At 45.8% G+C, this 14,602-nt stretch overlaps 2 protein-coding genes across 42 annotated transcripts in view; both read right to left on the reverse strand.

The window, feature by feature from the left end:
- The window catches only part of LOC131108012 (calcium-activated potassium channel subunit alpha-1a), a 156,862-nt gene extending 153,940 nt beyond the window's left edge, over positions 1-2,922 (reverse strand). For 22 of the 37 annotated variants that reach the window (XM_058058621.1, XM_058058608.1, XM_058058631.1 and 19 more), the window contains exon 1: positions 1,873-2,922. In XM_058058621.1, coding sequence (XP_057914604.1) covers positions 1,873-2,163 — 291 coding nt within the window. In that variant the 5' untranslated portion in view covers positions 2,164-2,922. The remainder of the gene's footprint in view (positions 1-1,872) is intronic. The other 15 variants (XM_058058633.1, XM_058058624.1, XM_058058630.1 and 12 more) reach the window with 3 other exon arrangements.
- Positions 2,923-5,202: 2,280 nt separating this feature from the next.
- LOC131108011 (disks large homolog 5-like) overlaps positions 5,203-14,602 on the reverse strand; it is a 38,653-nt gene continuing 29,253 nt past the window's right edge. For all 5 annotated transcript variants that reach the window (XM_058058603.1, XM_058058600.1, XM_058058601.1 and 2 more), the window contains 9 exons: positions 14,185-14,349; positions 13,940-14,105; positions 12,704-12,852; positions 11,084-11,254; positions 10,635-10,969; positions 10,443-10,570; positions 10,259-10,368; positions 8,736-8,845; positions 5,203-8,643 (listed from right to left, as the gene is read on the reverse strand). In XM_058058603.1, the coding sequence (XP_057914586.1) occupies positions 8,540-8,643; positions 8,736-8,845; positions 10,259-10,368; positions 10,443-10,570; positions 10,635-10,969; positions 11,084-11,254; positions 12,704-12,852; positions 13,940-14,105; positions 14,185-14,349 (1,438 nt within the window). In that variant the 3' untranslated portion in view covers positions 5,203-8,539. The remainder of the gene's footprint in view (positions 8,644-8,735; positions 8,846-10,258; positions 10,369-10,442; positions 10,571-10,634; positions 10,970-11,083; positions 11,255-12,703; positions 12,853-13,939; positions 14,106-14,184; positions 14,350-14,602) is intronic.

A 14,602-nucleotide genomic window follows, 5' to 3' on the forward strand; every position in this document is an offset into this window, starting at 1 on the left:
AACGGCAGCTATTGAAAGCGTTTGCAGGCGATCCGCGTCATGTTTTCCTGGCTGCATCTCCATCTCCAATCATCCCCTTAAAGCCCAACCATCAAGAATTAGGACACAGCTGTGAGTCAATGACATCAGCCTCATTTCCCCCGATTTCACTTCCTCTTCTATCCTCCCGTTGGCCGCAAAACTGCGAGCGGAGTCGACTTCCGACCCCCCCAAACGAAGACGCATCCTGTTTCTGACACTGCCCGCTCCAGTCAGCTGAGCACAGATCCAGTTTCCACCTCCTAATACTCCTAACGAGCCTCTTCCCTCCACAACAGCCCGAGTGTCAAGCCCCCCCAAAGTCACCCAACCGGATGACGCCGCCTTTCCCAAATAGAAAAAAATGGCAGCACAGAGACGTGGTTCCCTTTCTTTTACGAGGAGACCCGAGCGGCGGCGGCGGCGGTGGCACCATCGGCAGTCACAAGATGGATACCTAAATTATACTGGTGTGTTTTCCATCGGTATCCTTGCTAGACGCGTCAGGTGTGATGGATGACACGGAGCAAAGAACACAACGATGGCGGCGGGACGTCGAAGTGATAACCTGAACCTGAACGATCCTTCATTGCAAATGAAAGCTGTCCAGATGGGATGGAACTATCGACCCCGTGGCGTCTAATCGTCCCTGATTGATGACATCGTTGGTGTTTACACCTTTTGAAGGCAAAACACATCAACCTGGCAGGGATGCTATTGGCTCCATCCAAATGTCCGAGGAACGATCACATTCTGGATTAGCAGATTAGATTCCGAGCGTTCACATGTGACAGATTAGGTTCGATGCTGCAACAATCTGGTTTGTTCACGATCATCCAAAATGCCAAAAAACAGATTTCATCCACACTTGACCAAACAAACCGGTTCACGTAAACAAAGTCTGAGGGGATTTGGATCACTTGAACACATGGACCTGCAGTTACAACCTCAACCAGTAGATGGTAGTGTAGCTCTGCGTAGGATGTCCCGAGTAACAGCAACAAAGGTCCAATTGCTCAAACCGCCAAGTGAAGACCACCACCAGGTTGGTGGAACGTTGGCAGAACTCTACAAACTAAGGTCTTGGGTTCTATGGAACTTGGATGTTCTGCATAAAACGGACCAAATAGACCAAGGATCCTAGCTGTGATAGCGCCTGTAGGAAAGGCACCAGTATAAACAAATGGCCGGGTTCTGTATGAAAGGCAGAGACCACTTTGGAGGATCTCAGCAGAAAGAAAACAAACAAGAGTGTTGGTCTTAATGAAGTCTGAGTTCCGTGTATCCGACTACACAGCAATATGGAGGATCTACTGGTTTAGGTCTGGGATTATATGGACTATTATAGATCCAAACCGATCCTCCAACCAGGGCGCTCTTGAGAAGAAATCCTGAGTCCTAAAACGTGACCCCCAGGTGTAATCTAGAGGTCTCTTGTAGTCCAACATGACATATCAGCGCTACGCTAACACACAAACACAACGTGTCATTTATTCCCAAACAAACGGGATCATTCCGGTCACACACGCAAACACCTGTGGATGTTCCTCGGCAACAACACGGAACCAGGCCAAAGATCACGGCGGGCCGGGGGCCATATAGTACACTTTCACGTCAGGTGAACACGCATCAAGGTCAAAGCAGATCAGCCTCCATCCTCCCATCCATCCCCCCATCCATCCATCCATCATGGACGCCGGCGCTTTCACCTCCCGCCTGTTTATTTACATCTCCAACACGAAAGCAGCAGCAGCAGCAGCAGCAGCCATGATGGAATCAAAGCCAGCCGAGGACTCTCCAGCGTGACTCACACAACAAGCAAGTGGCCGAGCGGAAAGAAGATGGCAGCCCTACCTTGTTTTTAATGTTGCAGTGGCAGCAAACAGTCCACAGGTACTTGAGGGTCCTCCACAGCAGGATGATGAAGAGCCCCCCGAAGAAGGTCACCATGGAGGAGGCGAGGAATGCCCACCACATGCGCTGCCCATTATTGTCGCAGGGCACCTCGGACGAGAAGGGAATGACGACGTCTTCCATCTTGGAGATGAGGATCGAGGAGTCCGCTTTGGGGTGAGGGTTGCTATTGCTTGTCCTCATAGAGCTGTCGCTGCCATGGGGGACGGTGCCATCCGCCTCGGCTAGCATGGAGGAGCCTTGGAGAGCCTGTGCCAGCGTCCCCAGCCCCACTCACCAGCCATATTGCTCGGGGAAAGAACAAAAAGAAGCTTCGAGCGGCCCCTCGTCGCCCTCCGTGCTCCCCGACGACCACCACCCTTACCTTCCTTCTCCTTGTAGCCGAAGATTAGCACACGCACGCCCGCTTCGGAGTCTTTCCGTTTATTGGTGGCAGCGTGACGCACGGCGCACGCAAACCTGCCCGAAATAGCAGCGCTACAGAGGCATTTGGATCCAAATTGGGACTTAAAATCGGCAAAAAAGGACAAAAGTGGTCCTCAGAGGCTCCCCTGCTTCCATGGCAGAGATGGCCTCCGAGGCAGCCGCTTGGTTAGTCCGAGTCGTGGCGCACCACGATACGCTGGAAAGAGCCCCAAAAGTTGGATGTTATTGTGACCGATAAAAAGAAGAAGGACGCGGACGATCCACGGCGGTGACACCGAGATCTCTAGCCGTCTTCCATCCGACCTTCCTGGCTTCCGAGGGGGCGGTGATCGATGTCACTTTCGCCGGGCGAGGCGATGGTGAGGGCGGGCGTTTGTGGCTAAAAGATACGCCGACGACTCGACATGTTCCGGCGGGCGTCGTCGTCACTCAGCGCCGCCTCGGATGTCGCTGAGGACCGGCCGTGCTGCGTCTCTCTGTGTCCGAGTCCGTGTCCGAGTCCGTCTCTTTGCGCGAGTGTCTCCCCATCCGGCAGCCTCGCGAGCAAGCGTGCACGGCAGCCAGCCGCCAGCCGAGCGCCTGTCAGTCAAAGGAGGGGGGGGCTCCAGGGGGCGTGGCTTGGACAGGTAGGGGGCGGTGCTAAAGTGCTAATAATAAGGATTATAATCATAAAAGAGGATGATGATGGGGAAGTGGAGCTGAATAAAAGCTTTGCCTTCATCACGCAATCATGATGATGATGATTTAGGATACATATTTCCAGTAATAATTACAGTAACAGTAGAAGTTTGTCATATTTACTTCACAGTTAAATGGGGGTGGTTGTGGTGAGGGGGGGGTCTAACCAGTGACCCCTGGGATTGACCTCTGTGGCTCAAAGTTCCATGTGACATCTTCACTTCTATCAGACAAATCCAATCAATCGATCAATCACATGCACTATGGACGTAAGTATTGGGTCGGTTGAAGAGCTTCCTGCTGCCGGGTCAAAGGTCACTGGTCTTGTTGGACCTGAGCGAGGCCCAGCCTGGTGGAAGCTTGGAATGGTGAACATTCATAGTAATACTCAGACCATGAAGCATTAGCATTAGCATTAGCGTTAGCATTAGCATTAGCATTAGCATTAGCATTAGCGATAGCAATAGCAGTAGCATGAGCATTACCATTAGCAGTAGCATGAGCATTAGCATTAGCAGTATTGATACTATCATTATCACAACAACTGCATTCTATTTACATATCTTATTCTATTAGCAGTAGTGGTACTGTATTCTATATTTGTGATGTTGACATACATATTAGTGTTATTATTATTCCAGTTATTGCATTTATGTACTGTATTATTATTATTGTTATGTATACATTTGATTTTTTACAATGAGTAGTAGTAGAATTATTATGGTATTATTGAATGTAAACTGTCTCAGTAGTACCACTACTTGTAATAGTATTAGTTTTAACACTATTGTTATTTTTTTATCCGTTTAAGTATTTCTTATATAGTATGGTTAAGATATTTATATTTGATATTTAATATACATTTAAAATTTTGATATTTAAGTATTTTGACACTAGTAGTATTTTATGAAATATTGCACATTTGATTAAAAAAAATCAAACATTTATATTTAACATATTAGTAGCAGCAGCAGCAGTTTAAATGTATTTATTGTATATTTAAAATATTATTTTTATGTTTACCTACTTATTAAAAATAGTATTATTATTATACTATTGAAACTATTTTATGAGTACTGTAATAATATTTACAGTATTTTTCTTATTTTAATTTTTCAATCATATTAACTATTTCAAATGTTAGATGTGTTACATTTACATATTAATAATATTATTTTGTTCAAACTGTTACATTATTAGTACTAACACCAGTAACGATTGTATTTCATTCATTCATTCATTCATTCATTCATTAATTCATTCATTCATTTTCTACCGCTTATCCTCACAAGGGTGATTGTATTTCATGATATATCTCGTTAGTTTTGGCCGCCATATTGAAGGCAGCGTCTCTGAAGAGCTCCCCCTGCTGGCAAGATAGTGAAGTGCCAGGGAAGGACGAGCATTGATGCCATGCTGGCAGGGGCCATGTTGCACGTGGGTGATGTGTTCATGGGAAGCGTGTATTCACCAGCATCGGTGTTGTATCAAATGCACGTGCTTTACAAAAAAGCCGAGGATGCACGTGACGTCACCAGAACTCGAACCGCTAGCGTTTCCGGTCGAGCACAGGAAGTGTTAAATTAGAGTAAGAAATGAACTAATTTCGTGTTTATTCTTTATGAAGTTGAACAATAAAGTTGGGACTTTAGAGATGAAGTATTAGGCTACAATATCACAAAGCTAATCACTTTTTTGAATAATAAAATGTTAGAATATGATGGGGCTTTTATTAGATAATATTTCATACGTGTACTGCATATTTTTATAACAAAGTTTGATACTTTTTGACAATTTTAAGATTTATAAACTCCGACAATACTTATATACATTTCTGTACAATTTTAGAACATACAGCTAATATTTTAGATGATTTTGTTTTTCCAGATTAAGACATTAAATGTTTTTTGTTTTTTTTTTTTAGAATAAAGTATTGGAACATGATGAATAGATAAATTTTTTGATCATTAAATGTATTTTTTACAATAAAATATTAGAATTTGTAACTACAAAAAATGGTAATATGGCAATAGTTCAGATTTCCATCCTGAGATATTCATTTTTTGAAAACGACGGCCGTCCTAAGAGTGCATATGATTTGAAGTTGAGTTGGATGCACTGCGGGTTGAAATATCGAGCAGAGTGAGACATCGTGCGACTCAGGAGTCTTGATGTTGTGATACAGACACAAAAAAAAGACTTTTATTCTCATGTTAATGTCTGGACATACAAATCACATTCTTTGAATATAAAGAGACGTTGAATCGGTACCCGGCGTGGTCTACAAGTACAAGCGCCCCATCCTGCGTCTTCCCTACAACATGCTAGCTACACACAAAAATAGCAACATCAGACTTTTGGAGGATTCTTTTCAGCCCAATAGTCCATTTCCTGTGAAAAAGTGTGCAAGAATAGATCCCTTTTCTTTTCTTTTCTTTTCTTTTCTAGAAGTCACCAGTCATTGAGAATAAAAAGGCCCTGGAGAGTGAAACGGGAGGAAGCGATGCGAGAGGAAAACAACAAGATGACGACAGGAGGGTGATGGAGTACCGAGCACGGACTGGAAAGCCGCCATCAGTCCCGCCTTGAAGGTTCACAGCTCAACAAGTGCAAAACAGAGACAACAAGGAGGGTGAAACGTAGTGGATTTGGCACCATAAAAGACAGGATACAGGAACGCTTGGAATATCTGCGTCTTCCTGTGTGCTAGCAATAATTAGAGTGATAAAAAAACGCTTAAATAACAGTGGAAGTCACTAAAGGTGGGGATGAGTTACTCTGGCTAGCGTCTTCGTTTTATGACAACATCACCCGACTGACAAGCAAACACAAACATATCAAACGTAAAAACAAATAAACATGCTAACTCGACGGTCAGATCCTCCTAGGCGTGTCACCTAGTGAAAATACATGTAATATATATATATATATATATGTATATAGTATATCTGTATATATCTAGTCTTCTTGTTGCTAGAGCTGCATACTGTAGTGTTAAACACCAGATAGAAGGACTGAGTTCCACAGTGGTCTGTCTAGCCCTGGAGTGCATTCTGAGGACTTCAACCCGTCCCACCTCGGAAAAACAACAAATTGGACTTTCCCACGCGCTCTCCGCCATCGCCACAGCCATCGCCATAGCCAACGCCATCGCCCTGGTCTCAGATCAGCTCCCAAGCCGCTTCTGGACCAGGCGTCTTCTACCGAAGGCACTTCCAAAAGGCCCGTAAAAGCGCGCACGCACTTCCTGCTACGTAAGGAGGCTGAGGAACACAATGCATAGAGACCACCTGGGGGGTGGGGTGGGGGGGCGGGGTGGGGGTCGTCGTGCTTGCTTGGCACTGGCTGGCAGTGTGACCGCAGCTACATAGATGTATTCTACATAGATGTTGAGGAATATATATCTATATATGTACGTATACGTTTACTGTCAACTTCCTAAGTCATGGAAAATGCATAAGAGTCCAAGGGGCGGGGGGGTCCTGTCACGTTAAAGGGGGGGTGGGATACAGTCAGCCAAGCCAATGACAAAGATGAAGATGCAAGATGGCGAACAAGCCCCTCCTTCATGGCACCTAATTGGTTCCAGACCAGATTGCAGTACAGGATTCAGAAACCAATAAAAAAAAGGCTTTAGGATTTTCTATTATTAGAGCACTGTAGACATGGAATAACACCCCTATAGTTGCCTTGGCTGCAAATTTTTGGGCTCTGAGTACGACAGAGAATTAGGACCACATCGCAGAATCAAAACATTCAGATTTTGAGAATAAAGCTGTACTTTAAAAAAATGGTAATATTTTGAGAATACACATGCCCAAGGCCAAAGGTCACATAAGCCCCCCCCCCTTTTCATAGCGGTCTCAGGCAATGCCTGGAACATAAACACACCACTTTCTCCTCCTAAATGTAACACTTTATTCTCATAAATGTAGGATTTTGGTCTCATAATATTACGACTTCATGGTCAGAAATATGACGTTCTTATTGCAATATTTTTTCTTGTACATGTACAACTTTAAACTAGCAAGCTAAGCGGTTAGCGTCAAATGTATCTTTTAAACTCGACAAAGGGTTTCAAATGGAAAGAATGACAAGGTAAAAAACCAAAACCGTACCACTTCCCCACGGAATGGGAGGAGAACTTTTTTCCTCTCTGTCATGGCGGCCGTGCCATGGCTGACGTCAGAAGGTGGAAGCTAACGTCTGACTTATTGTGTCATTACTGCCCCCTGGTGACCCCCCCCCCCGTACTTCTCACACATAGTTATCCATCCATTCATTCATCCGTCCATTCATCTGCCCATTCATTCATCCATCCGCCCATTATCCATCCATCCATCATCCATCCGCCCATTCATTCATCCACCCAACCATCCATCCATCCATCCATCAGCCCATTGATCCATCCATCCTCCCATTCATCCATCCATCCGCCCATTCATTCATCCACCCAACCATCCATCCATCCATCCATCAGCCCATTGATCCATCCATCCATCCGCCCATTCATTCATCCATCCATCTGCCCATCCATCCATTCATCATCCACCCAACCTATCCATCTGTCCATCATCCACCCTATCCATTCGTCCATCCACCCACCCACTCTATCCATCCATCTGTCCGTCCACCCACCCACCCTATCCATCCATCCATCCATCCATCCATCCATCCATCCATCCATCCATGAAAAAGTGTGATACAGCGAGGAACGACTATGAGAATTCGGATTTTGTTCCCTTTTTTCTTGAAAACCATTTTTTCGACATCCTGCCTTCTGTCCATCATATTTGATATGACCACGCCCATATCATGAAGTCATGTCATATTTCGTATGACAGCCATAATATTGAAAGAGAAGTGAGTCGTAAAGATGTAGTATAATTATTATCGTGTCAAAGCAACCCTTGATGATCCTCCTACTCATACGTGAGTTTATCCTGAGAAGAAGACTGGGAAGAATTTCCCGTCATTCCGTACCCCAACTGAAATAAAATTCCTACTTTGACCAAAATCCTACGTTATCCCGCTAGGAAGTAGAAAAGCAGTACCTGTATTTGGACTGATGTTACGTAATCATCTTTAACCGAATAAAAGCAGCATGGCTTCACTCTTCATGAGGAACCAGAGGCGGCCATTTTTATTTGTATGGGCGTCTTCCTGTACGCTTCGCAGTCGGGCCTGGTCCTGGTGGGATACCTGGTCTTAAAGTGTGGGGGGGTGGTGGGGGTCATGTCGGGTCATATTGCAGAGTCAAGTCTAAGACCGTAAAGGGACAACGAGGACGCTTTGAGATGGATTCCTGGAGGGAAGACTGGAGGAACTTGGAGGTGAAGTGCTGCTACGTTTCTGCTCTTCAGTACCAACAGGAAATGAAGACAACGGGTAGCGAGCATCGACGTACTGTCGTGTACCTAACGTGTGAGGGAGAGAGAGGGAGGGAGGAGCCGCCCTGGTCCACTAGGGGCCGCCCTGGTCCACTAGGGGCCGCCCTGGTCCACTAGGGGCCGCCCAGTGGAGTCCACAGGACTTTACTTTGTTCTTGATCCACTATCGTGGTGATCTGAGTGCAAATGTAAGGGAGGGAGCCGCCCTGGACGATTCCTGCAAGGACACGTCCGGCATTAACCGACAACCACACACACACACACACACACGATACACACACACACGATACACACACACACGCCACCCACCTGTGAAGAACTTGCTGTAGTCCTGCTCCATCTTCTGTGCGCTTTCAAACTGCTCCTTGGAATGTTTCTGAGATACTTTGTCACGCAGATACACGGGATCTTTCTGCTCCCTGCGGGACATCAAAGGGTGACCTGTGACCCCAGGTGCCTGACCTACGACCCCCCCCCCTTATAAATCACCTGGGTTCTTGCTGTCACCAACGAAAACCATCAAACATCCAAAAGGTAAAGAACTAAAAAATAACACGCACCTTGATAGTACTACTATTACACCAGTACTATCAGGAATACCGTGACAGTACTACTAGTACACCAGTACTATCAGGAATACCGTGACAGTACTACTAATACACCAGTACTATCAGGAATACCGTGACAGTACTACTAGTACACCAGTACTATCAGGAATACCATGACATCACTACTAGTACACGAGTACTATGAGGAATATCATGACATCACTACTAGTACACAAGTACTATGATGAATATCATGACATTACTACTAGGACACGAGTACTATGATGAATATCATGACATTACTACTAGGACACGAGTACTATGATGAATATCATGACATCACTACTAGTAAATGAGTACTATGAGGAATATCATGACCTTACTACTAGGACACGAGTGCTATGAGGAATATCATGACATCACTACTAGTACACGAGTACTATGAGGAATACCGTAACATTACTACTAATACACGAGTACTATGATGAATACCATGACATCACTACTAGTACATGAGTACTATCAGGAATACCATGACATTACTACTGGTACACAAGTACTATCAGGAATACCATGACATCACTACTAGTACACGAGTACAATGAGGAATATCGTGACATTACTACTACTACACAAATACCATGAGGAATACCATGACATCACTACTAGTACATGAGTACTATCATGAATATCATGCCATTACTACTAGTACACGAGTACTATCAGGAATATCGTGACATTACTACTACTACACGAGTAATATCGGGAATAGCATGACAGTACTACTAGTGCTAGTACTACTGGCAATGTGTCTTTTGGAAGTAGAACGTTAGACAATCTTTGTAGAAGATATTTCTACAAATATTCTACAACGTTCTACCAAGATCGTCTAACATTAGATGATCTTTGTCGAACATTAGATGATCTTTGTAGAACGTTAGCTGATCTTTGTAGAACGTTAGCTGATCTTTGTAGAACGTTAGATGATCTTTGTAGAACGTTAGCTGATCTTTGTAGAACGTTAGCTGATCTTTGTAGAACGTTAGCTGATCTTTGTAGAACATTAGATGATCTTTGTAGAACGTTAGCTGATCTTTGTAGAACATTAGATGATCTTTGTAGAACGTTAGATGATCTTTGTAGAACGTTAGATGATCTTTGTAGAACGTTAGATGATCTTTGTAGAACGTTAGATGATCTTTACAGAACGTTAGATGATCTTTGTAGAACATTAGATGATCTTCATAGAACGTTCTGCAGCCCGTGGAAGTGAGAAGGACCTACTTGATCTGCTTGGCGTTCTTGTAGCGTACAAAGACGACGATGGGATAAATGTGAACGCTGTGCAGCCTCTCGATGGCGTGCGGCGCGATGTCCAGCAAACAGTGGCACCCCTGCAAGGACAGAGACACCACACACGGCGTTCACGGACGTCCACGGCGGGGAGAGCGAACATCAGATGAAATACCTTCTCCGTTATTTCCTTGATGGAGGTCACGGTGGTCACGTCAAAATGGCCGCTGCGGCGCTTGTAGTCGATGAAGAGGCAGTCCTTGACGCCTCGCTCGATGGCCTGCTGGGACGCCTTCATCACCTCTGCGGACGGAGGAGCTAGCTGAAAGGTCAACGTCTACAGGCTGAAGATGACCTAAGAACCAACCTAGCAGACATCTGCAGAACTTCCCCGGAGACTCCTTGACCAGCATCTCCTTGATGGGGTCCGTCAGCGGCCCCAGGACCAGCACGGGTCTGGGAGAGGTGCACTCCACCTTCTGGACCCTCTGGTAGGCCAGACTGACGCAGTCCTCCAGGAAGGGGATGGAGTCGGTGCTGATGGCGTCCAGAGCCACCGTCTCCTTGCTGTCTTTGGAGCTGCTGCGCTTGTGTTTCTGCTTCCTCCTGAAGAAGGAGCGGCGGGCGGCCGCCGACAGCGTCTTGCCCGAGTCTTCCTTCATTTCCGTCACGCTGTGTCGGCGGTAAAACTCCTGGTCCATCCTGCAACATCGGAGCGTCGGGTGGAAAACATGGCGGCCGTGATATTATTAGTAGTAGTAGTAGTATTAGTAGTAGTATTATAGATATAAAATGAAGTCGGCGTTGTGCACGCACATGTACTTGCTGGGGATCTGCCCCCTCTGGATCTTCTGCGCGTTCTCGTCCAGCTGCCAGGCCATCCACGTCCCGAAGCTGCCCTTTGGTAGCGACTCATCCACGTACAGGATGTCATCCTTCTTGAACGTCAGGTCCCCCTCCGCCTCCCCCACACGCTCGTAAAGTGCTCTGGGGGCAGACAGATGGCCGCTGGTGAGGGGGCATAAGGCTGGGGAGGCCATGGGAGGACAGTTTGGGGGGGGGGGGGGGGCAAGATAACAAGAAGTCCAAGTAGAAGTTCTGTGTCTGTGTACGGTGTCGACGATGCCGGCATAGACAACCCTTCTCAACATTATTAGAGCCCTACAGACATGACATAACACCCCTATAGTCACTTTCACACTCCTATTAGCCAATATAAACAAGACAGTTTAGAGGGGGGGGGGGCAAGATAACAAGAAGTCCAAGTAGAAGTTCGTCTGTGTACGGTGTCGACGATGCCGGCATAGACAATCCTTCTCAACATTATTAGAGCCCTACAGACATGACATAACACCCCTATAGTCACTTTCACACACCTATTAGCCAATATAAACAAGACAGTTTAGAGGGGGGGGGGCAAGATAACAAGAAGTCCAAGTAGAAGTTCTGTGTCTGTGTACGGTGTCGACGATGCCGGCATAGACAACCCTTCTCAACATTATTAGAGCCCTACAGACATGACATAACATCCCTATAGTCACTTTCACACACCTATTAGCCAATATAACAAGACAGCAGTTCCTTTATGTTGGGTCCTTTTATTTGAACTTCCTGTTCTGTACAGTACTTCCTGCCACCTAGTGGCCAGGGTACAATACAACGTAGCGTCTTTGAATGCATCTTCTGGATGCCTGATTTGTGTATTTTACTTCATGTAGCTAATATTAGCATTAAAAGGCTTCATTTAGGCAAATAAATATTTTAAATGTGCTTTTTATTATATTTTTTTTTACCAAAGGCCATATCCAATCATAAGAGCTGCGATTTATTCATTAATATTTTGTTAATATTGCATTGAATAATCCTTATTTATGAATTGAATATTTTGTAGTTAAGCATGGAAAACCTGTCTACGACCATTCTAACATGATTAGAGCCCTCTATACATGAACTAACACCCCTATAGTGACTGTTTACCCCATTAAATAAATGTAAATTTAATGTAAATTAAATATATTATAGAATATTATAGAATATTAAAATACGACATCATCACATCCTGAGTTTGGACTAGTAGGCCATATTCTACCAGGAATCAGCAATGAGGTAGTCATGTATATTTTTAACATTACACGGAATGATGGAGTATATGCTGTATTTGGAATATTTTAGGATCATTCCTGTATTTTCCCGGCATGGTGGAACACATGGCGTTCCTGTAATGAGCTGGAAAAGCGTGTGGCGAGTGGAAGACGAGGTAACCTAAATTTGTGAGGATGTGAGACGTAATTGGTTAGATGAGGATTCCTGCGTGTCCGAGGGCGCTGCTAAAAATAGCAACACAGAGGAGGATGCTTTGGGGAAGGGAGGGAAGGGGGGTCTTCATCCAAGACAGACTTGGTGTGTGTGTGTGTGTGTGTGTAATAAATACCACACCTGATATAAAATCCATCGCCTGGAAGGTCTTTGATCAGGTCGAAGTCGTCGGCTCGATGCTGCACCTTCAAGGTGACCGTCTCGGCCGGCTTCAACATTTCTACATAGACTTCCTCCGCCGTCTTATTCTTCATCGTCACCGCATTGTACTGCAAGGAAATCACAGCATCATCATCGTTATTATTACTATCATTATTATTGTTATTATTATTATTACTATGCAACGCAGCAGCAGAGCAAAGGCGGTGCTGCGTGTTTGCACTTCGCCAGACATCATGTGCGGCGTCTACGTGGGCGGCATACGGTACGCTTTCCGCTGAATTAAAAGTGGCGGCGTATTGATCGGGGCTGCGAGCAAACAGGAGGGAGGATTGGAGAAAGGTGACGGAGCCGCATGCTAATTTCCTACAGCGGCTCCGCCTTTGAGCCAAGCGTGCCGGGAACGGCTCGTTATTTAGGATTCACGGGCGTCGCCCAGGCGGAAGGAGAGCAGGCAGACGGCGCCATCAGTTCAATGAACATTGGTGGAAGGTAGCAGAATGATCTCAAAGCTCTTTCAAGCTAGTCCCACCTTCAAACCATGACGGGACTGGCGGCATCGTGTGATCAGAGCGTTAGAGGGGCCCCATGGTTGCCATTTTGGGCCCTTTGTATTGACTTGTGGTCTCCTGTAGAGCCGCTACATACCATAACACGCACCAAGGTTTTCTAGATCTTCCACAATCTGCACCTATTCCAGCTGTCTTCCCTTGGAGTTCCAATAGGTCTAATTTATGACTCTGGACACGCCCACTCCATTGTGATTGGTCCCACTTCCACAACAAAACAGTGCAGCAGAGCGGGGAGGAGGACGGGCCTATAGCTTGTAGCCTAGCATGCCCATATAAGGAAGTTGGCATTGTTTAACACCATATGCAACAGTCTAACAGCAGAGTAGGACCCCTTTAAATATAGAAGACCATCACAATCATCACAATACAATTAATTCAAGGTTCAATTCCACCTGCCAGTGTTGAATTTCATTGAATATGGGGACAAGTAGTCGGGGTCGGTTGTCATGCTCCTGCCTCACCACCGGATGGCGCTGTCTCTCATATTCATATATCCAGCTTCAATTTAATGTGGGAATGCTGATGCTGATTGAAAGATGTTTTGATGACAAGAATTGGCACGAGAGTAAAAAATGCCCCCCCCCCCATAGTGAGGTCAACATGTGGAATGGAGAAAGCATCCTACCTCCAAGATGAGGTCGCCAGGACGCAGGCCATCAGCCCCCCGGGCGGGACTGTCCTCATCCAGGCTTTCTATGTAGACCCCCCGCAGGTTCCCTCCGCAGAGCGTGACCCCCACCTCCACGCCGGGCCTGTGCACCGTCACCAGTCGAGGCTCCGCCGCCTTCTTACTGCAGTCAGAATGCATTCTGGGTCGAAATGCGTTTGCGTGGCGACGGGGTGTCGGCTCCTTTCCAGACTTTGACTTACCTGACGTAGCTGCGGGGGCTGGTGGTGGGCGTGGTCTGTTTGGAGGACGGGGTGAGGGTGCCCTCGTCCTGTTCGCTGAGCGTGTCGATGGCGGAGTGATTGTCCGGGGTGGCGGCGCCGCTCCCCTGCGGCGTCGACTGAGTGCTGACCGGCTCCAGACGAGAGCTGCTCCGGTGAGGAAAACGTTTTAAAAAGCAGACGATAACGAGTCGTTACGTTACGATGGTGTTACGTAACACCTGAGGTGTATAAAAATAGAAAATATAGAAAAAATAGAAAAATCAGGAATGAAAATAGAAAAAAGAAAAGTTGTATTCTAATGAGAATTTGTTATCATCTGAATTATTGTTATGAGAATAAAGTGATGATATAAATTCCAAATATGAAGAGTTTTATAAGCCGACATGCAGGCGTCTCC

This window comes from Doryrhamphus excisus, chromosome 20, assembly GCF_030265055.1.
Source record: "Doryrhamphus excisus isolate RoL2022-K1 chromosome 20, RoL_Dexc_1.0, whole genome shotgun sequence".
Lineage (NCBI taxonomy): Eukaryota > Metazoa > Chordata > Actinopteri > Syngnathiformes > Syngnathidae > Doryrhamphus > Doryrhamphus excisus.